The sequence below is a fragment of the Panthera leo genome, chromosome B4 (genome assembly GCF_018350215.1).
Source record: "Panthera leo isolate Ple1 chromosome B4, P.leo_Ple1_pat1.1, whole genome shotgun sequence".
Classification (NCBI taxonomy): Eukaryota; Metazoa; Chordata; class Mammalia; order Carnivora; family Felidae; genus Panthera; species Panthera leo.
Genome location: NC_056685.1, coordinates 81,886,941 through 81,909,102, shown reverse-complemented (window position 1 = coordinate 81,909,102; position 22,162 = coordinate 81,886,941). Strand labels below are relative to the sequence as shown.

General features: G+C 55.1%; 1 protein-coding gene across 4 annotated transcripts; it reads left to right on the top strand.

Moving 5' to 3' along the window:
* Positions 1-1,804: 1,804 nt before the first annotated feature.
* ITGA7 (integrin subunit alpha 7) lies at positions 1,805-21,590 on the top strand. Of its 4 annotated transcripts, XM_042946784.1 has the most exons (26): positions 1,805-2,141; positions 6,404-6,531; positions 6,633-6,712; positions 7,869-8,124; positions 8,605-8,736; positions 9,032-9,151; positions 10,000-10,207; positions 10,336-10,529; positions 10,893-10,981; positions 11,111-11,238; positions 11,348-11,443; positions 11,600-11,661; positions 11,807-11,976; positions 12,401-12,550; positions 13,228-13,343; positions 13,905-14,097; positions 14,180-14,260; positions 14,366-14,445; positions 14,588-14,662; positions 14,806-14,908; positions 15,445-15,621; positions 15,800-15,931; positions 18,234-18,347; positions 18,577-18,675; positions 18,764-18,889; positions 20,963-21,590. In XM_042946784.1, exons 1-26 carry the CDS (start codon positions 1,936-1,938, stop codon positions 21,191-21,193), a joined length of 3,546 nt encoding a protein of 1,181 aa, XP_042802718.1. In that variant the 5' UTR covers positions 1,805-1,935; the 3' UTR covers positions 21,194-21,590. The 4 variants fall into 4 exon arrangements, with proteins under 4 accessions (XP_042802718.1, XP_042802715.1, XP_042802714.1 ...); XM_042946781.1 differs by lacking the exon at positions 8,605-8,736; XM_042946780.1 differs by lacking the exon at positions 9,032-9,151.
* Positions 21,591-22,162: the final 572 nt, after the last annotated feature.

Genomic DNA, 22,162 nt, shown 5'->3' with positions numbered 1-22,162 from the left:
TTTTTTAATACATATTTTAAAAAGTTTATTCACTTTTGAGAGACAGAGAGGGAACAGGGGAGGGGCAGAGAGAGAGGGAGACACAGAATCCAAAGCAGGCTCCAGGCTCTGAGCTGTCAGTACAGAGGCCGAAGGGGAGTTGAAGGGGCTGGAACCCACAAACTGTGAGGTCATGACCTGAGCCTAAGTTGAACGCTTAACCCACTGAGCCACCCAGGCGCCCCTGAGAAGAGAAAATCTCAAGAGTGTAATAAAGTTTGAGGGGCAGAGACAACATATAGATATTGAAAAATTGTTGAAGAAGGGTTCCAAGTGACAGAGACAAGAAGAGGGACAAAAAGAGTTTGAGATGAGACAAAACAAGATAGACAAGGGAAAGATGGACAGGTGGATATACAAAAGACCAACACCCAATGAGAAGGGAGGTGGGAACAAGCTAGGTTCCAGTTGTCCCAAATTATTTCCTATCTCTCCTCCTGGCTCCGTTTCTGGATTGGAGTTATAAATAGCAGAGGGTTGGAAAATGTCCCCCTCCCTTTGCTTCTGTCTCAGCCTGGGGGAAAGGGAGAGGAAAAGGGACAGGCTTGCAGTTCCCTGTGGAGATCCTTGCAAAGCCCCACCCTGATCCTGCCTGGACCAGTCTGGAACTCTGCCCTCTCCAATGAAGACATCCTTTCCATCCCTCTCCCTCTTGGGTCCAATCTTTTTCATCTTTGCCCTTCTTTGGCCCCCACTCCCTTTTTGCTGCTTAATTTCCTCTTCTTGTATCAGACTCAGTAATTTTCTTTTCTCCATTCCATTCCTTGTGGGTGTTTTTATTTTCTCCCTTCCTTCCTTCCTTCCTTCCTTCCTTCCTTCCTTCCTTCCTTCCTTCCTTCCTTCCTCCTTCTCTCTCTCTCCCTTCCTTTCTTCTCTCTCTCTCTTTCTCTTTCTTTCTCTCTTGTAATCTTTCTGCCCAAGGTGGGGCTCCAACTCAGACTGGGAGATCAAGAATCTCATGCTCTATGGACAGAGCCGGCCAAGCGCCCCCCCCCCCCCCCCGCCTTTATTAGTCAAACTCTTGCCCTTCTTTCTCCATCTCTTTTCTCTTTCTGTTTTCTTTCTACCTGCTTCTTTTGCTCTCCTCTCCAGACCTGCTGAGTTTCTCTCTCTCCTCTTTCCTCTATCTTTTCCTCAGTCTCCCTGAATGCTGACGTCGTGGCTAGCGTAGCCGTTGTCATTGCTGGGCGTTTCTGGGGGGGGGGGGGGTGGGGTGTGGGATGGCATGGGGCGGGAAGCGGCGTGATTCAAAAAGCAATGAGGCGTTCTACTTGACCTTGGAGAGAAAGGAGCACCAAAGGACCACACAGGACCCTCCCCTTTCATCTCTCCGTCTGCATCTCTCTTCCCAGACTGCGTCACGCACTTCTCATCTCATACGTTCCTTTCTCTTTTTCGGTCCCTTTCTATCTGTACTTCTCTTCCCCCCATTCCCAGGCGCCGCCCGCACCACTCGCGGGTTTGGGCTGGAGTGGGGGAAGGGCAGGAGCGCGCAGGCTGGGGCGGGGCCGAAGCTGGGGTGGGGATCCCGCCGAGCCAGGCCCTTTCCTACCCGGAGTCGCCAGCCCGGGCATCCCTTTGCGGCGCAGCGAAGCCTCCACCTGCCGCGCGGGCGAGGGGCGGGGCCGAGGGCGGAGCCGGGGTGCGGGGCGGCGCCCCTGGGAGCGGAGGCGGGAGCTCTGGCTTACCCTTGGGCTGCGGCCGCTGCAGTTGCCCTGGAGGGGTGCTGGGGCGGCGGGGCGGCGGGGCGGCGGGAGAGGGGGGCGAGGCGAGAGATTGCGAGACCCCTGAAAGATCTGCGAGACGCGAGACCAGAGGCTCGCCGTGGGAGACCTGGAGCTTGGGGCGGGAGCGAGTTTTCCTGAGCTCGTGGGAAGCGCGCGCAAGGTTCGCCGCATGGCCGGGACTCCGGGCCGTGGTCCTCGGGGCTCCCCCGGGATTTGTTACCTTCTTGGCTCCCTGCTGGCCGGCCTGCTCTGCCCGGGGGCTGTCGCCTTCAATCTGGACGTGATGGGCGCCCTGCGCAAGGAGGGCGAGCCGGGTAGCCTCTTCGGCTTCTCTGTGGCTCTGCACCGGCAGTTGCAGCCCCGACCCCAGAGCTGGTGAGTCACCGCACCCGCCCAGAATCCCCGTGCCCGAGCCACAGATTTCCCCCAACCCCCATCCCATCTCTGTCTTCCAACCCCACGACGACTCAGGCTGTCCACAGATACCCCACACTCCAACCTTGCCTCATCTGTCTTGGGTCTGGAGGCGTACCCTCAGGCTCTGAGACCCCGAGGGTCTTGCTTTGGGGATGAGTTGGGAGAGAGAGGTTCTTGTCTTGGCAGGGAACGATCTCCTTTTGTTTTCCCCCCAACTTGCATCCTTGCTCCAGTCCCAGGGTCTGTGACTCCCCTCCGTCAGAGGGCTCAATTTCCTCAGGAAGAGGGACTGAACGTCTTGTCTTTGCTTAGGGCAGGAGGAGAGGGAAAGGGCAGAGAGGTTGAAGACACCCTGGGAAGGATGGAGGGTTAGACTCCAGACATAAGTTCCTGTGAGAACATTGCCATGGGATGGAATTAAGACAGCAGGACACTGGAGACCAGGGGAGACCTGCCATTTATTTCTGTGGCTCAAGAATATGAGGCTGGGAGAGGACCTGGGAGGGTACAGGGCAGCCTGTACTAGGTGGTTTGATTATGGAGCAGAAAACAGAACCCCCAAAAGTTGTAGCAGCAGCAGCAGCAGCAGCAGCAGCAACAGCGACAGAGACTCAAGAAGGATGCTGGCCAGGCTCGTGCTCCCCTTCCTCCTCCTCAGGAAATTTCCAGGTCTAGGAATCCCAGTAGTGGGGGAAGGCAGGGAGGAGTGAGGGGCAGAGTACAATTCTAGTTATTTCCTATTCAGTTCAGGACTCATTGGGAGATGGACACATATGTGTGGGGCCTATGTCTGTCATGTTTCATATCCTATTGGCTCCAGCTGCATGTATGATTTTAAGAAGAGGGACAAGAGGAAGAAAGCTTCCCACCCCCTCCTGCCAGGGGGCTTTTCTTTCCTAGGCCAGAGCCTAAGCCACACTAAGTGTCCATTACTGGGATCAATGCTGTCCATTGGGATTGTCTTCTCCTGGATAGTGTTTGCTTGGGGGCAGAGGGTAGGGACAGGAGCTCATTTCTCTTCCCCAGCTTGGGAAGGAGGGGCTAGCTCTAATCTTCTTCCATTATCCCTGTCATCAGGGAGCATGGTCAGTGGTCCCCCACCCTTTGGGAGAGATAGAAAGCAACTGACTTCATCTCTTCAGCCTTCTATCTGCTTCCTACCTCATCTTGTCTCTCCCTCCCTTCTTCCCCCATCTGCCAGAGTTCCAGGACTGGAGGCCTTTTTAGGACATGCTGAACTCTCTGAGCTATTTCCAGGCAAATTCTAAGTTATTTTTAATAGCTTGGTCTCTTGTCATTTCCCCCTCCTCTCTGAAGGTGGCCCCTTGACTCTGTCTCCCAGAGCCAAACTGGGGGCACTCCCAGAGGAGCCTGACTGTCTAACCCTGCTTTGGTTCCAGCAAGGGGTGCTCTGCTGCCTGGTGGCATGTGAGGGACCAGGCACCTTGCTCAGTCCCTAGCTTTTGAGTTTCAGTTTGCCTTCACCAGCACCCACTGATTGAAAGGCTTCACCCATTGTGATGTCTTTCAGTCTTGCCCCTGGATGAGACTTTGAAGTCTAACCTTCTTGGCTCTGTGGTTTCAGCCTCATTTATATCTTTCAGCTGTAAAGTGGAGTTCAACAGTAGGACTACCAGATAGAGTTTTTGTGGGGATTAAGAGTTCTTAGTATGTATGAGACCCTTAGAATAGCGCAAAGTCCACAGGGAATGCTGTGAAAGTGTTATTCCTGTTACTGTTATTCCTGTATCATGATCCACAGAGCTAGAGAATAGCTTTAGTGCCTTACTGCAAACCTGGATCCAAAGGCTTGGCCAGATCACCCCGGTTGAGTCAACTTTTGGGCCAAGCACCCCCCTCCCCCCCAGAGGGCCACCCAGTTTGAGAGAGTCAGAGAGGGCAGGCCTTGGGTCAGAGCCCTGGAGTGTGTGCAGAATTGAGAGGTGTGGTGGTAGTGGGCTACTCCTTTGCTTCTACTTGGCCAGGCTCCTGGGGAATCCCTCTGCCCCCCAGCTGCCAAGGTGTTCTTGCTTTTGTCTGCAATGGGTACAGCTGTGGCTGAGAACCAGTGGTTGGGAGTCAGTGTCCAGAGACCTGGGGTGGCCGGGGACTGTGGGATGAAGCCAGAAAAGGGTGTGGCTAGGGCAGAGGTGGAGGGACTAGAGAGGCTGTGTGTGGGAACTCTTGTTCCCAGGTTGGGTGGGCTGGTCTGTTCTCCACTGAGAGTGAGGCTGGCCGTATGTATGTGCACAAGCCTCTTTCTTCCATATGGACCTCTTCCCTCCATCCTCCTCCCCACTTAGACCTCTAGGGGAGATGTGAACACTAAACACTGATATTAGCTTCTTCTGGTTCTTAGCTATGTGTTGACCAGCTGAGGCACTGGGTGTCTCTGTGAGTCCATACAACGTGTGCGTTCAACAAATGCATCCACATGCCTCCTATGGGGCAAGCGCAGAGATGAGTAAGATAGCCCCAGTCCTCCAAGACATGGCCATCTCTGAGTTTGGTGATGGGGCGGGGGGTACTGCGGACTTGTTGGAAGGTTGGCCGTGTCATTTCCTTTTTTGTGCAGGGTACCCTCCCCTCCCCTTCCTCCTGTTCTTTCTCTGGAGTGGTCTCAGTGTTCTGGAGATGGCCCATCATTGGCTATGGTGGAAAAGGCATGGGTTTTGGAGTTAGGCAGATGTGGATTTGAATTCCAGCATCCTACTTAATGTATGTGAGTGAGTTTCCTCCTCTGAAAGACGAGAAAGGAACCCTCATATAGGATTGCTGTGACGCTTAAAAGAGAGAATGCATGTAACTTGCCCAGCCTGATGTCTACAACCTAGGTAGAGGGTGACAAACGTTCGTTCCTCATATCCTTGGCATCTAGCCTAAGGCCTTGCCCATAGTAGGTGCTGAAGAAATACTACTTCCTTGTCTCACCAGTGCCTGACACAAGGCTTGGCAGATGCTAAGTTCTCAATACGTAGCTGTTGATGAATGCCGAATGCACGCTGTCTTCCTTGCCACTCCCTGCCCCCTCCTCACTCTGGACACTGGCTCTGACGCGGGATGACAGCTGCTAAGAAACTAAAGCTGTGGGAAGGGAGTGTGGCTCTGTGCCCTCCCTTCCCCCTCAGGACTGGCACAGTGCCCCATAGATGCCTGTCTGCAATATTGCCCGACACCACTTTGGGCCTCATCCCCAGCAAGGGAAATGGAGGAAGAATGTGGGAGAGAGGCCTCGAGGTTTCCCTGCTTCCACTTTTGAGTCTCTCCTTCTGTGAAGAGAGATCCTTGTAGTCAGCTGGGTGCCAGTCACCTCACCTTACCCCTTCCTTCACTCCTGGCCTGGGGTTCAGCCCCAGGGGACCCAGGCAGCCTTCATTCCCAGCACAGTCCTCCCCTGGGGAAAAAACCTTGGCTGTGATCATGGAAAATTGTCCTGCCAAGAAAGTTGTAGCTGGGAAAGCGTCTGAGGGGGAGGTAGGAGAGAGGACAGGGTGGGGGCAGGGAGGGTGAGAGGAATGGGGAAAATCATGGGTGTGGGGAGGAGGAGGAACAATGGGGAAGGGGATTCAGGACAGGGGCAGAAAATGGGGGTAGGATTGGAGACAGAGGAGAAACTGGCCCCTACCTCCAGGCCAGCTGACTGATGGAATCTGGGGTTGGCAGGGTTGCTGGGGGTGGGGTGGGGTCTTTGGTGGGCCCTGGATGAAGCGTGGGGGAACAGGCCCATATCTAGCCTCTTGCTTGGCCTCTGAGGCTGCTCCCTGGGCCACCCTGTGGTACCAGTGTGGGCTCCTGTTGCTTCTGCTCTCAGCATTCTTGGCATTTCTGGGAGGGTTCTAACGGGACTGGGTTTGGGGAGGAGGGTAGAGCTTGGGGATGGGGCCAGGAAGTGGGTAGGGAAGGCCTGGCCAGGAACAGGTGCTGGGAACAGGCGGTTCTTTCAAACTAGCAGCGCTGGCCAGGCTGCTTTGTTTGGCACATGCGCACGTGTGTGTATCTACAGTGCATGTGGCCCCTCATCCAGATAGAATGTGCGTGTGTAATGTGATGATTGCATGGCCAAGTATATTAATTTGTCCTCGCCAGACTTGGGGAAACTGACTTCTGGCCCTACTCCTTAGTTCTCCACACTCGGCTTGGTTCTGAGGGGTCGGGCCTGGGCAGCCCTGGGGAGGCACAGCGTTCTGTCTGCTAACTCCTGCTTCTGTCCCGTTGTGCAGGCTGCTGGTGGGTGCTCCGCAGGCCCTGGCTCTGCCTGGGCAGCAGGCGAATCGCACTGGAGGCCTCTTCGCTTGTCCCCTGAGCCTGGAAGAGACCGACTGCTACAGAGTGGACATCGACCGTGGAGGTGTGGTCCCTGTAGGGGCGGGGAGGGGGTGCAGCGCATGAAGGGGAGGAGAGGACTTGGCCTCCTCTTCCCTCTCCTTATTCCCAGTGTCCTGCCTCCAGCTGATGTGCAGAAAGAAAGCAAGGAGAACCAGTGGTTGGGAGTCAGTGTTCGGAGCCAGGGGCCTGGAGGCAAGATAGTCGTGAGTATCACTCCTTGTGACCGTATGCAAGGGTGGGGTGTGTGAGTGTGTATATGGTGTGCATGTGCACAGGTGTGTTTATAGAACACAGGCTGGCATGTAGTATGATGGCCTAATTCCCAGGACCTCAGGGAGATAGAAAAAAGGTATAAGACATGGTCTCTGTCCTTATTTTTATTTTATTTTATTTTTATTTTTAGAGAGAGAGAGAGTGAGTGTGAGCCGGGGAGAGGGGCACAGGGAGAGAAAGAGAGAGAATCTTAAGTAGGCCAACTCAGGGCTCAAACCCATGACCCTGAGATCATGATTTGAGCCCAGATCAAGAGTTGGATGCTCAACTAACTGAGCCACCCAGGTACCCCTGGTCCCTGTCCTTATAATTTAAAGCCAGCTATCTATCTATCTATCTATCTATCTATCTATCTATCTATCCATTTGTCAAACTCTTACTGAGAACGTTTTAAGCATCAGGTGTTGTGCTAGCTACTAAGAGAGGAAACGTAAAGACAAGGAAAAGCCTGGTCCACGGCGCAAAGAGCCTACCACATAGTTCTGGAGACGCTCCTTCTCTCTTTTTCTTTGCGTGTTTCTCCCTGTATCATCACTGACACACAGATGCACAATTAAGCCACTGTGGGGCAGAATATGGTTAATGTTAAGTGAGGGGTACGGTCACTGTGTGAAAGTCCAAAGGAGAGTGGACGGAAAAGACTCCTGCAGATGGCAGAGATCTTAGGCAACCTTTCCAGAATGAGCAACGTGTCAGGAGCAGAGAGGGGAGGAAGTTCTTTGCAAAGTGGTGGCACTTACAAAAGTGTAGAGACAGGACCAGCTTGGTGTGCTGGGGACAGGCACATATGACATGGTCAAAGAGGCAGAGTGCTGTGTGCTGGCTTAGTCGTACCTGCGGGTGCCCGGGCAGAATGTGGAACAAGGCTTTTTCCCTTCTGGGACAAGCGAGTGGGCACAAGTGGGATAGTTACGTATATATTGCCTACCACTGAGCTGAGTGGCGATGCTCACATGATGTGTGTGTCTGTGTGCATGTGTGTGTGCTCACAAAACCGTGCCTGCCACACGTCTGCATGCGGGCTGCGTGGCTCTCATGGGTCATTGGCCCACACAGTGGATGACCCCACATCCCTTCCTCCCACAGACCTGTGCACACCGGTATGAGGCACGGCAGCGAGTAGACCAGATCCTGGAGACCAGGGATGTGATCGGTCGTTGCTTTGTGCTAAGCCAAGACCTGGCCGTCCGTGATGAATTGGATGGCGGGGAATGGAAGTTCTGTGAGGGTCGCCCCCAAGGCCATGAACAATTTGGGTTCTGCCAGCAGGGCACAGCTGCCGCCTTCTCCCCTGACAGCCACTACCTCCTCTTTGGGGCCCCGGGAACCTATAACTGGAAGGGTGAGTCACTCCTTGGGGAGGGGAGAAGGGAACCAAAATGGCCTCTTACCTCAGAAATGGGATTGGGAGCAGCACGTGGCCGAGCATGCCCACACATTCACCACCACGTAGGCCTGGGGCACTGGCACATCTCCCACCCCCATCGTGCCAGCACACACACAGATGGGGACGTCTCCTGTCCTTCGAATGGCCGAGTGTTCCTCACCATGCTGGCATGAACCCCCACGTGCACGGCTGGGCCTGCTCACTCCCCAACCTCATCACCCCCATCCCCGTGTCCGCACGCTGCCGCTGGCCAAGCTGACACTTGGTGAGTGGGACAGCAAGTCTGTGGGGCCAGGAAGCTTGGGCTGGGGACGGGGTAGAGACAGGGCTGCACGGGAGACCAGGGGCGTCCCTGTGTGCCTGTCTAACTGGCATCTGACCTGAGAGGTTCTCCTAGCTCCCTGCCCCGGAGCACTAATGGGTCTGTCCTTGCAGGCACCGCCAGGGTGGAGCTCTGTGTGCAGGGCTCGGCGGACCTGGCGCACCTGGACGACGGGCCCTACGAGGCGGGGGGTGAGAAGGAGCAGGACCCCCGCCTCATCCCGGTCCCTGCCAACAGCTACTTTGGTAGGGACCCCTCCCTGGCCCAGAGCTGCTCTAACCCTCTGCTCCTCTCTCTTGTCATCCCTCTCCATGCTCCCATCCTTCTGTGTCTTTGTCTCTGGCTTTCACCCTGTCTCTCTCTCTCTTTCTGTCTCTGATTCTTATCTCTCTGGCCTCTTTGTCTCTCTCATATTCTTTCTCCACCTCTTCCTCTTGTGCCTCCTTCTTCTTGCCTTTATGTCTGACTCTGTCTCCCCACTCTGTGGCCCCTCCTCTGGATGTCCCTTCCCTGGTGTCTCCCCCTACCTGCCCCCCGCAGGGTTGCTCTTTGTGACCAACATTGATAGCTCAGACCCTGACCAGCTGGTGTATAAAACTTTGGACCCCGCTGACCGGCTCCCAGGACCAGCCGGAGACTTGGCCCTGAATAGCTACTTAGGTTTGTAAGCTTCCCTGGGCCCTGGGGGCTTGGCCTGGCCTCCCCTCCTCTCCTGCCCTGCCCTCACCAACATACACCCAGGGAAATCCATGTTGGGCCCAAATTTCAGAGAAGAGCTGGGCGCCGTGACCAGGCCTGAGAAGATGCCCCCAGGGGGATGGCCTAGGGGGATGTGACCTGGGGTCTCCATGGAGGAAGAACCAGGTGGGCTGAGACCGTACTGGGAAAGAAGGAGGGTGGAGCTTTAGTGGGACTTTCTCTGAAGGGTGGACGGTGGGCACATGCCTGAGAAAGCCCTAGCCTTGTTGGTAAGTCCCTCTCCTTGTCTCAACTGCATCCCTCTGCAGAGGGGGAGGAAACGAGGCCTGGGAGATGTTTGGGTGAACCAAGTTCTTTCCCACTCCCCTTTGGCTCCCCTCTGTCCACATGAAGACTTCCTCTCCCTGTGAGTGCGTTGGGAGTGGGGGCAAAGAAGGTGCATTGGATGGGACTGGGGCCACCTGGGTGTGCAGAGGGGAGACGTTCCCTGGGAACTTTACGTGTGGTGCCCTGCTCGGCTCCTGCCCAGCTGGCTGGCCTTCCTAGTCATTGCCTTTGTCTTTCCTCCCCAGTCCCCAAGGCTGATCTCATCTCACTTCTTGTGCCAAACTCCAGCCTCTGGGTGTGGGAGGGCTTCCAGGGCTCTGGAGGGGGAGGTAGAGCAGTCCAGCTGTCGTGCTGATAACTTGGAGGGCACCTCTACCTTTTGGCTCTGGACCTGTGAGGAGGGGGCAAAGTGGGGGGAGCTTGGACACACCCTGGCTCCTAAATCTTTTGGGGAGTGCTCACTGGTAAGCCGCCCCACCCAGGTTTCTCCATCGACTCGGGGAAGGGTCTGGTGCGTGCAGAAGAGCTGAGCTTTGTGGCAGGGGCCCCCCGTGCCAACCACAAGGGTGCTGTGGTCATTCTGCGCAAAGACAGTGCCAGTCGCCTGGTGCCCGAAGTTATGCTGTCTGGGGAGCGCCTGACCTCCGGCTTTGGCTACTCACTGGCTGTGGCCGATCTCAATAATGATGGGTAAGAGTGGGCACAGGGGAGTGCAGCCTGGGGGAGGCTGGGTCTAGGAGGTCTCAGGGGCCTCTGGCATCTGTCTGACTCCCCTGGCTGGGGAGGGAGCCACACTGACTATTTCCCTCTCTCCATAGCTGGGCAGACCTGGTAGTGGGTGCCCCCTACTTCTTTGAGCGCCAAGAAGAGCTGGGGGGTGCCGTGTATGTGTACATGAACCAGGGGGGTCACTGGGCTGGGGTCTCCCCTCTCCGGCTCTGTGGCTCTCCTGACTCCATGTTCGGGATCAGCCTGGCTGTCTTGGGGGACCTCAACCAAGATGGCTTTGCAGGTGTGATTGGGAACTGGAAAGCCTCAGGGGTGGGAGGGGGCAGGAGCAGGGATGGGGAAGTGCCTCAGAGGTCAAGGGGGAGGCCTTCTGAGGGCTCTGAGAGAGAAGCAACCTGGGCTCACATCTGAGCTTTATCATTTTACCAGCTTTGGGACATTGGGCAAGTAACCTTTCTGATAGTCATATCTGCAGAGAGTAGCTAAGAGGCTTAAAGATGATGTGTGTAAGGTGCCTGGGACTTAGTAGCCTCTCAATAAAATAGAAAGCATATTATATGGAACTGAGTGACTGAGGGAAAGTTGGGGCCTGGACCCCATCTTCCCGCCCCGCCCCAGTCTGATTACCTTTCTCCCACACCCACAGATATCGCTGTGGGGGCTCCCTTTGATGGCGATGGGAAAGTCTTTATCTACCATGGGAGCAGCCTGGGGGTTGTCATCAAACCTTCCCAGGTAAGAGGGGGTCGTTGGGATGAGGTGTGGGGGTAATGGGTGTGGGGGAAATAAAGGAGGCACAACAGCAGAGGGCAGGGGGCAGGCTGGGGGTGATGCTGGTGGGGAGCTGATGGTCTGGTCCTGCAGGTGCTGGAGGGTGAGGCCGTGGGCATAAAGAGCTTTGGCTACTCCCTGTCCGGTGGCCTGGATGTGGATGGGAATCATTACCCAGACCTACTGGTTGGCTCCTTGGCTGACACTGCTGTGCTCTTCAGGTGATCAGCCCCCTCCTCTGCCTTTGCCTCTCCCTCCTTAAGGCCAGCTCTTCTCTTTCCCTGCCTCATAGTCTCATGTTTCTTGTGCTCTCAACTCCTCATTCCACAGGGCCAGACCCGTCCTTCATGTGTCGCATGAGGTCTTCATTGCTCCCCGAGCCATTGATCTAGAACAGCCTAACTGTGCTGCTGGCCACTCAGTCTGGTGAGGTGGGATCCAAGGGGAGGCAGGGAAAATTCAGGGTCGATTTTCCCCTTTTCTTCCTCTGCCCCGTGTGGGGCTGGGGACTGGGGCTGCGACAGGAGTGAGGTGTTGGCCCATCGGTCTTGCCTGGCTCAGGAGCTACCCTTGCCCCCACAGTGTGGACTTGCGGGTCTGTTTCAGCTACATTGCAACCCCCAGCAGCTACAGCCCTATTGTGGGTGAGTGAGGTTCTCCTCCCATTTTCCACCCTTTGGGTTTCAGGGTGGGTCACTCTGAGGTGGAGAGAAAGGCATCTCAGAGATAGGGTCAGATTAGAGCAGTTCTCCAGCTCACTGGCTCCCCTCCTCTCCCCACACTCCATAGCCCTGGATTATGTGTTAGATGGGGACACAGACCGAAGGCTCCGGGGCCAGGTCCCCCGTGTGACCTTCCTGAGCCGTGGCCCAGATGACCCCAAGCACCAGGCCTCAGGCACCGTGTGGCTGAAGCACCAGCATGACCGAGTCTGTGGAGACACCATGTTCCAGCTACAGGTGGACACTAACCCCTTGGCCTCTGAGAGTCATTGTCATTGCATGGTCTCTTTTTGTTGATTCCTCTTAGCTTCTTCCCAAACATGCTTACACCTCATTTTCTGATCTCCACTTTTGGGAAGCCTCCCTTATAGGCTGACCTTCTCCTCGCCAGCTGCCTTCTTGTGTCTTCCGCCTTCTATATCCAGAGTACAAGTTCTGTCCTCCCTGGAGATGGAGATGGCAGGTTCCCCTGTCACACATGGTCCTCAAAACCCTAGATCCTGGGCTCCTCCCTTTTCCATCCCAGTCGCTTTCCCTCCCCTTAGCTCTGGTCTCCACCTCTCTCCTTCACCTCCCTAATCTTCTTGCCAGGTTTCAAAATCTGTCCTAGATCTGGTTGGGGCCTGAAGATTGTATCCTTGTCCATCTTTCCTCTTCCCAGGAAAATGTCAAAGACAAGCTTCGGGCCATTGTGGTGACCCTGTCCTACAGTCTCCAGACCCCACGGCTCCGGCGACAGGCTCCTGGCCAGGGTCTGCCCCCAGTGGCCCCCATCCTCAATGCCCACCAGCCCAGCACCCAGAGGGCAGAGGTGAGCCATGGGTTCTGGTTTAGCTCAGGAGAAGGGGCTAGGAGAAGCAGTGATCATTGTCCCTCCCAGTGACATGCATTTGTAGCTTTCAAAACTCTTTTATGTGCTACCTCAGCAGTTCCTCATATCTCTAGGTGCTGTGACAAGTAGACCCCCAAATGGAAAATGGCCCAAGTGATCATGTGTTCCTAGTCAGAGGGGACACTAATCCTCCATCCCATGCATTCATTCAGGGGCCTGGGCTCATAGGGATCTGCCATCTTCAGATGTGGCCTCCAAGGTCCTTAGGTAGCCTCCCTCCTTATCACCTGGAAGGAAGAACATGAAGCTCCTTGTATGGCCCTCCTGGCCAGTCTGGAAGGGATGCTCTTCACTTCTCTTCATGTTCTAAATCTGGAACTCAGTTACATGCAAGGGAGGCTAGGGAAATGTGGCCTCGCTGTGGACTTACCTGCTGGCCTCTACCTTGTCATCATCACATGCTTGTTTTACTGAAAAGGACACAGCACAGGGTGGTCAGTGACCAGCTCAATATCACACAGCTAGTAAGCAGCAGATCTGAGAGTTGAACCCAGGTTGCTTAATCTTGTGATACTCTACCCCACTGTATGCCTTAGTGACACATTCATCCCCTGCCTCACACCTACGAATCACCCTCTCCTCAAATCTCTCCTTAGATCCACTTCCTGAAACAAGGTTGTGGTGAAGACAAGATCTGTCAGAGCAACCTGCAGCTGGTTCATGCTCGCTTCTGTGCCCGGGTCAGCGACACGGAGTTCCAACCTCTGCCCATGTGAGGATGAGTGAGGGGTCAGGTGGGGTGGGAAGGCGAGAATTCAAGGAAGAGAAGGAAGCCCCCTCAGGAGGGCCAGGCCGAGGCTGGGGAGGATCTGTGATAATTCAGAAGATGAGGATCAGTGATGGGGCCATAGGGGCTCTCCTGGCGAAGAATAACAAGCCTTCACGATATATGATAGTATATGTATGTGAATGTATATGATAATATAAAGTACATACAGCTCACTGTTTAGTCTTCCCAACCCGGTGAGGTAGGAATTATTATTAGTCCCTTTATAGATAGAGAACGGGGGCCTTGAGAGGTTAAGTCACTTCCCCCAGGTGGGTAAGCAAGGGAGCTCGGACTGGAAGGGAGGTCTCCTGACTCCTAGTCTGATTCTCTGGAGTGTGGGAAGACCTGAGGTTTGGACTGGTGTGGAGGCCAATGTGAGGGAGCTGGTGGGAGGAGAGACTCAGGGGGTAGAAGCAGGCAGCGTGCACTGGGCGAGGAGGAGGCAGGAGTGGGAGAGGCAGAGGGAGATGTTCAGATTTAGAGTGAATGGGATCTGACCTCCAGGGATACAGATGGGACAACAGCCCTGTTTGCCCTGAGTGGGCAGCCAGTCATTGGCCTGGAGCTGACGGTCACCAACCTGCCCTCGGATCCAGCCCAGCCCCAGGCTGATGGGGATGATGCTCATGAAGCCCAGCTTCTGGTCACCCTCCCTGCCTCCCTGCACTACTCAGGAGTCCGAGCCCTGGACCCTGCGGTGAGGACCTGCAGCGGGGTGGGGGTGGGGTCTTGGGGGCTCCAGTAACCCAAACTAACCTCTCCTTCCCTCCCCACTGCAGGAGAAGCCGCTCTGCCTGTCCAACGAGAATGCCTCCCATGTCGAGTGTGAGCTGGGGAACCCCATGAAGAGAGGTGCCCAGGTGAGCATGTCAGCCCTTATCTCTGTTGGAGTGCCCGTCTAAGACCAGACCCTTCTCCTGCCCTTAGCCTTCCCTGACCCTAATCTTTCTCCACTCTTGGTCTAGGTCACCTTCTACCTCATCCTTAGCACCTCAGGGATCACTATTGAGACCACAGAGCTGGAAGTGGAGCTGCTGTTGGCCACGTAAGCCTGGTGGGGCCAGGGTGTGGTGAGGGTGGGGGCAGCTTGGTTGATGTCCACCTGGGTGGGGCTCTGCTGTCTTCATCTGAGCCCTTGGGGTGGTGCCTGTGCCCCCTGCCCATGCCTGCTCCTGCTCATATGGCAGGATCAGTGAGCAGGAGCTTCATCCGGTCTCTGCCCGAGCACGTGTCTTCATTGAGCTGCCGCTGTCCATCACGGGGTAAGCTCCGACCAAATGGGCATATCTGCTGGAAGGGGGGACGCATTGCTACTCCCGAGCCCTGGCCCGGGCTCTGCCTACTGACCCTCCAATCAGCCAGGCCCCAGGCTTCCTCAGCCCCCGTTTTGACCCTTCTGCGCCAGGGTGGCCATTCCCCAGCAGCTCTTCTTCTCTGGTGTGGTGCGGGGCGAGAGCGCCATGCGGTCTGAGCGGGATATAGGCAGCAAGGTCAAGTATGAGGTCACGGTGAGTGTCCTGGTAAGGCCCCTCCTTTTTTGGCACGTAGAGAGGCTGAGACATGTCCCAAGAGCTGTGGTTCTTCTACCCTATGGCGGCATGATGGTTCGGCAAGTTCAGGGCCTCCCCTTGCTCCTGGACCTTGGTTGTGGGCAGGTGTTTGTGTTGGGGCCTCAGTTGACCATTTTCTGGTCATGTCTGTATGGACATCTCACCTACTGGTCTGGGTAGGCCATGAGGGTCCAGGGAAGCTTTTCTGCCAGGGCCATCAGCTGGGGGATGGGGACAGAGGGGGAGGGATGATGTTTCTCCTTAGAACTCTGCCCTTGCTTGACTGGGGCCTCCCACCCTTGCAGTGACATCTCCAGGTCTTCCTGGTTTGGAGTGGGCAGAGAATGATGCTTGGTGGGGTCTAGGATCCCAAGTCTTTGTTGAAATTCTGCTTCCTGAGGCCTTCCCCTCAGCCCTTGTCTCCTCTATCTCTGCAGATTTAGGGACTGTTCAAAAACCAAGCTCCCTCCCTTCATATTTATTTGTGCCCACAGGTCTCCAACCAAGGCCAGTCGCTTAACACCCTGGGCTCTGCCTTCCTCAACATCATGTGGCCCCATGAGATTGCCAACGGAAAGTGGCTGCTGTACCCCATGCGGGTGGAGCTGGAGGGCGGGCAAGGGCCTGGGCAGAAGGGGCTCTGTTCCCCGAGGCCCAACATCCTCCAACTGGTGAGGCTTAAGCAGGGTGGTCGGGGCCACTGAAACAGGGTGGGGGTGGTTAGACTTTGGGGATGTCGTGGGGTTGGGAAGCCGGAGGGAGGGCCAGGAGGAAGGCAGTGGGGGAGGAGAGGCCACCTCAGGATTGCTGCTTGGAGGGATGCTCACTGCCTCCACTCCCTGCATCCAGGACGTGGACAGCAGGGATAGGAGGCGGAGGGAGCTGGAGCAGCCGGAGCAGCAGGAACATCCTGAGCAGCCAGAGCCCAGCACATCCTGGTGGCCAGTGTCCTCTGCCGAGAAGAAGAAAAACATCACCCTGGTGAGGGCAGGGCAGACATGGTACAGTGGGAATGAAGGGCAGGGGTGTTGGTGCTGTGACGGGATGCTGGGGGACATGGAGCTTTAGGGGGTGGCTGTCTGAGAGGCTGGCCTGTTGAAAGGTGTGATGGCCAGACACTTGGACAGAGTTGACAAGACAGGTTACGTCACAGCTGCTGACATTACAGGTCCCCTATGGCCACCAAGTACTCAGTCCAGAGCAGGGCACTTGACCTACAGCCAGTTAGCCGCACAATCAATTCCTTGTTTTACATAGTTTGGTTCTTTAAGTAGATATATTGAGCCGATGAGCACGCGCTCTGTGCTCGACCCTTGTAGGATGGTGCTGGCAGTGAGAGTGTGGAGGGGCAGACTGGGGGGGTGGTGGTGGGGGCAGACTATGGCCTGGTTGCAAGGAGGTAAATCCCAGCTATGGAGGAGTGGGCAGTAGAAGGAGTCAAAGAGATAGTTTGCAGGGGGATCTTAAACAGTTGGGCCAGCTCTGGTGTCATCTGTCTGGGAGGGAGCTCCACCAGAGCACCTGTTTCTTGTGGGGGCCCTCAGCCTCCCTGCTCCACTAGAGAATAGCAGGAGCATGGCAGGAGGCAAGATGAAGGCACGTGCGGGTAGTCCGAACTTGAAAAACAGCAGGCTCCCTGTTACGTGTGTTGTCCTGCTTTTTCTACATGACTAATTTCCCTTGAAAGGCCTCCCTTTTTAATAAGAACTTGAAATCTATTCTTTTGCTTAAGATTGCTTTTAGAGGGGGGCGCCTGGGAGGCTCAGTTGATTAAGTGTCATTGATTTTGCCTCAGGTCATGATCTTACGGTTCACGGGTTTGAGCCCCACATCAGGCCTGCTTGGGATTCTCTCTTTCTCTTTCTCTGCCTCTCCCCTATTCTCTCTCTCTGTCTCTCTCTCCCCGCACCCTTTCTCAAAGTAAAGAAATAAACTTAAAGACTTTAAAATTGCTTTTAGACAAACCGATCAAGGATTCTTGAATTGCTCAAAAGTGGCAAAATAAAAGACCATGCAAAGAATTCGAATGCTTTCAAAGCCATTCTTCTGTACATGAAGTGTGGTGACTATAACACAAATTTTAGGCAATTGGATCATCAGGTGGGATTGGGCCAAGTGAATTTAGGTCTGACCTGGAAGGAGCAGGGCTTAAGTCCCCTGTCCCACAGCAGCTCCTGGGACAGCCTCCTCCTCCGTCTGTGGGTTTGGGCTTAGTGTAGGCATGTGGCTTTGCCCACCATGGACCTGGGTTCAAATATCTGTCCCACCACTTACCAGCTTTGCTAACTGTGCAACTTGAGGCAGGTCACCAGGCCTTTTTTTTTTTTTTTTTTTAAGATTTTATTTTTATTATTATTATTTTAATGTTTATTTCTTTCTGAGACAGAGAGAGACAGAGCATGAGTGGGGGAAGGGCAGAGAGAGAGGGAGACACAGAATCAGAAGCAGGCTCCAGGCTCTGAGCTGTGAGCACAGAGCCCGATGCGGGACTTAAACTCACAAACCGTGAGATCATGACCTGAGCTGAAGTTGGTCGCTCAACCGACTGAGCCACCCAGGCGCCCCAAGATTTTATTTTTAAGTAATATCCAAGCTCAGTGTGAGGCTCAAACCCACAACCCTGAGATCAAGAGTTGCATGCTCCACGGACTGAGCCACGCAGGTACCCCCCTCTTTTTTTTTTAAAAGTAATTTCTATACCCAAAATGGGGCTTGAACTCATGACCCCGAGATCAAGAGTTGCATGCTCCACTGACTGAGCCAGCCAGGAGTCCTGCACCTGGCCTCTTTGAACTTTAATTCCCTAGTTTGGAAAATGGGGATGATAATAATATGCACCTTGCAGGACAGTTGTGAAGCTTTAATAAGTACCTTGCAGGTAAGTGGTGCTCAGTAAAGGGAGCCATTGTTATATAACATAAGCATTCATTGGGGAAGTTACTCTGCTGCTGATGTCAAGTAAGAGACCCCCTCCCTGCTATCCACGTATTTCAAGGCCAGATAGAGCAGATTTGGGGTAGGCTGCTCTTTTGGACCATGGGGTTAGTTTGGAAAGACTTCCTGGAGAAGGTGAGTTTGAGGTCGGGTAAGGAAAATGGGAGAGACATGAGTGAGGAACAAGGGGAAAAGGGGGTCCAAGGTGTGGGAGCTCATGGAGGGGTGGAGTGAAGGCTCTGGGCAGACTCTGTGTCTGTGTGAACACATATGTGAGGGTGTTGGGCCCTCCGTATGCTCAGAGGGCTGGGGCCAAGTGGCTCAGAGCCCTGCCTGTCCTTGTCCCTAGGACTGTGTCCGGGGCACTGCCAACTGTGTGGTGTTCAGCTGCCCTCTATATAGCTTTGACCGAGCTGCTGTGCTGCACGTCTGGGGCCGCCTCTGGAACAGCACCTTCTTGGAGGTAAGAGCCCTGTGGGGGTGCCGGACTGGTGTCTTCTTCCCCAGCAGTCTGTCTGGGACTCACCGCTGCTTCTGCCTTCTCCCGAAATACAGCACACTCTTAACCCAAGACAGACAGAAATACCCTCTGGGTTGGGGACCCTTCCATTTACAAATTCAGGAGCTGGGGGGGAGGGGAGATGGGGGGCATGGGGCATTCAGGAGGAGGCTGTCCTTCCCTGCTCCCTTAGGAGTACTCAGCTGTGAAGTCCCTGGAAGTGATTGTGCGAGCGAACATCACTGTGAAGTCCTCTATCAAGAACTTGCTGCTCAGAGACGCCTCCACAGTGGTGAGCTGCAGGCCTGGGGATGTTGGGGTGAGGACGCTCTTCTTTCCCTTTGTGCCAGCCCTTATTCTCTTAACCCCTCATTCCCCAGATCCCAGTGATGGTTTACCTGGACCCTGTGGCTGTGGTGGCAGAAGGAGTCCCCTGGTGGGTCATCCTCCTGGCTGTACTGGCCGGGCTTCTGGTGCTGGCGCTGCTGGTGCTGCTCATGTGGAAGGTGAGGCTCGGGGGGGTGGGGCCAGGGGTCTTCCCTGCCAGGCAGGTGGCCTTTCATGCTGTGGTTCTCCTTCCCAGCCACACTCTCATTTGTTCAGCCAGCCTGCGCTCAACACTTGTATGTCCCAGGGACTCTCTCAGGCTTTGGACATCTCAGAGAGAAGTCAGATGCAGATCTCGGCCTCAAGGATTTGAGAGTCAGTCTAGTGGGGGAGGTGAGCCTTGTAGTTAAGGACAAGGCAGAAGGCGCTAAGGCAAGACAGTGCAGTGGGAGTTCAGAGGTGAGAGAGCTCGAGAGCAGTTGGCTTAGAAGAAGGTGCGGTTGTAGGATGTGGATGTGGGGGATGAGGTGGGTGGGATCAAGGGAGGCAAAGTCATAGAGGCAGGGAAGTGTGGTCTGATCTCACTGGAGCCTGGCAGGTAAGGCCGAGAAGGGAACTGTGACACAGAAGGCACAGCGGTGACACTTAACTCCAGGGACTACCTCCAGGACTGAGCTCGGAGCCTCCACGTACCAGGCTCTACCTGGAACTGTCTTCGTACGTAGTATAGATGGAATCACATTTGTGTCTGGGGTTCCATGTAAAAGCATGCACATGCACATGTCAGTACACGGAATCACATCCACCATCAGTGGTCATACCCTGAACCACATGCCACAATGGGGCTCTGGGGAACCATGCATGTTCTTGGGGCCCCATGGGGGACTGGCCCTAGTCTTCCCTGGACCAGTTGCTGACCAAGCACACTGTTGGGCAAATGTGAGTCATCAGTGGACCAAGCCTCTGGATTAGCATCTACACTGTTGGGAGCCTGGCCAGTCTTAGGGGAGATGGATACCTTCATGAAACTGGCACCAGACTCCCTGCTCCCTGCTTTCATGAGAGGGGGGACAGAGCAGAGATAAGGGCCTCCATCCTTCTTGAGTCTTCCCATCCTCCACCTCTTTTGCTCCCTTCCCCCCCCCCCCCCCTTGACATCCCAGTGTGGCTTCTTCCATCGGAGCAGCCAGAGCTCGTCTTTTCCCACCAACTATCACCGGGCCCGTCTGGCTGTGCAGCCCTCGGCCGTGGAAGCTGGGGGCCCAGGGACTGCGGGGTAATTGTGTGTGTGCATGTGTGTGCGTGTGCGCGCGCGTGTGTGTGTGTGTGTGTGTGCACGTGTGTGTGTGTGTGTGTGTGTGTGTGTGTGTATGTGTGTGTAACTGTGAGTAGAGCCCCCGGCATTCAGGGGACCAAGAATGTGCAGGGTGAAGAACTGAGATTGCATGAGGGTGGTGTGAGTTCTAGGAACTGGGGTGGGTGGTTATCATAAGGGTGAGATTATAAGGTGAGTATACATAGCCTGAGGCATGCGCAGAGGGGTGGGTGGGCTCCCAGCGTATGAGCATGTGGGAGTGCAGGAAGGTTCGTGCATGGCTTTTCTGTGGGCATGGGCGTGCAGAGACAAACGTGCAAGGACATGCCGTGCAGTTGGAGCATGTAGGAGTCTCAGGCAGTCCTGAGTGTGAGTGTGCAAGGGACACATTTCCACTTTCGTGTGTAAGGGCCAGCATGTTCACGATGTAGGAAGGGGCTAGGCCACCATATTCATGGATGAGAGGGCCCTGCCCTGAGGAAGATGCCATTTGAGTACTCGGGCTGTGTGCATCTGAGGCTCGAGAGGAGTCATTCCAAGTATGCAGGGGTCTAGGGAGCGATGTTTTGCCTCAGATCTCGTTTATGTCCTGGGGCATGCTATTGGGTCTCTTAAAAAGTTTGGGTGGGGTCAGCGGTCCTGACGTTCCATCTTCAACTCCCTCTTCCAGGAGCCAAGGGATATGTCCTTGGTCCTGCACCCTTGGCCCCTCCTGGTCTTTCTCTTTCTGTGAGTGAGGACCTGGGGACCCCGCATTGATTATGGCACCTGCAGGGGCCGCGCACTGCACTGGATGCTGTCCAACGCAACCCCTTTCAGCCGTAGTTGGTACTTTCTGTCCCAGTGATGGTGGAGGCAAGGCTCTGTGCTGTGCTGATATCTGCTCCAGGGACCTCAGCCCTGCACACTCCTCACATTGGGCCTGGTGTCCTTACAGATGGGATTCTTCAAGCGGGCACGGTACCCCGAGGCCACCGTGCCCCAGTACCACGCGGTGAAGATCCCGCGGGAAGACCGACAGCAGTTCAAAGAGGAGAAGACGGGCACCATCCTGAGGAACAACTGGGGCAGCCCCCGGCGGGAGGGCCCCGATGCACACCCCATCCTGGCTGCGGATGGGCACCCTGAGCCAGGCTCAGAGGGGCATCCCGTGTCAGGCACCGCCTAGCTGCTTCCGTCCCAGCCTGGCCTGTGGGTCCCCTCCACCCTTTCCCCAGATATGGCTCCTTGGGATGAAGAGGGTAGAGTGGGTTGCTGGAGTCCCATCAGGATGTGACAGGATCTCTTTCCTCAGGGGCGTAGATGTCTCCCCCCACCCCCTACAAGGAGCACCTCCCAAAACTTCCCCTTAGAACACACTTCCCCTTAGAACACTGTGAGATGAGGGCAGATCAAGAATGGGGTTGTGGGGGTCGGGGGAGAAGGGCAGTGAGGTCCTGATGCAAAAGTGGGGGAGGGGACCCTAATCCCTCCTTCTCCCATTCACCTTAATAGGACCCCAAGGACCTGTCCCCCTGAAAGTGCCTTAAACCCAGAGGGTTGGGGAGGAGGTTGTGTTGCCGACTCAGGGGTTCTTCTCTCCCTAGTTTCCCCTCTCCTCTGACCTTAGTGTGCTGCATCAATCTAGTGGATTTTATCTATTTATTAAACAATATTTGAGGACAAAACCTCTGACTTCTTTGCTGAGTCCTGCTCCCCCTTGTCCAGGATCTCCAGGGTAAGATTGCTTCTCTCTGCACCCCCCGCTCCAGCTCCAAAGCTGGTAGTGGGAGGGAGGGTTGGGGGGCCGGCGGGGTGCATGTATCATGACTTTCGTGACCAGTCCCTGGAAGTACGTGCTTCAGACAGAGAGGAGGGGGAGCTCTACTGTGGGAACAAAGGAAAGGGACAGGGAACTGCCCTAGGAGTGGGTGGGCAAAAATTGGGAGACCCAGTCTAGGAAAGGAGAGAATATCACTTTCCTCCCTGTGGTCAGGGTGGGAATGGAGTTCTTTCACTTTGTTCATTTTTTTTGAAAGTAGATTCCACACCCAGTGTGGGGCTTGAACTCATGACCCTAAGATTAAAAGTCACGTGCTCTATTGACTGAGCCAGGCTGGCGCCCCAGAGCTTTTTCACTTTGGAAGGAAGAATTGAA

Coding starts and splice junctions, on each gene's coding strand:
- ITGA7 (XM_042946784.1), top strand. CDS start 1,936: ATGGCCGGGACTCCGGGCCGTGGTCCTCGGGGCTCCCCCGGGATTTGT. Junction 10,982..11,110: donor TTGTCATCAAACCTTCCCAG/GTAAGAGGGGGT, acceptor CTGGTCCTGCAG/GTGCTGGAGGGTGAGGCCGT. Junction 18,676..18,763: donor TCAGAGACGCCTCCACAGTG/GTGAGCTGCAGG, acceptor CTCATTCCCCAG/ATCCCAGTGATGGTTTACCT.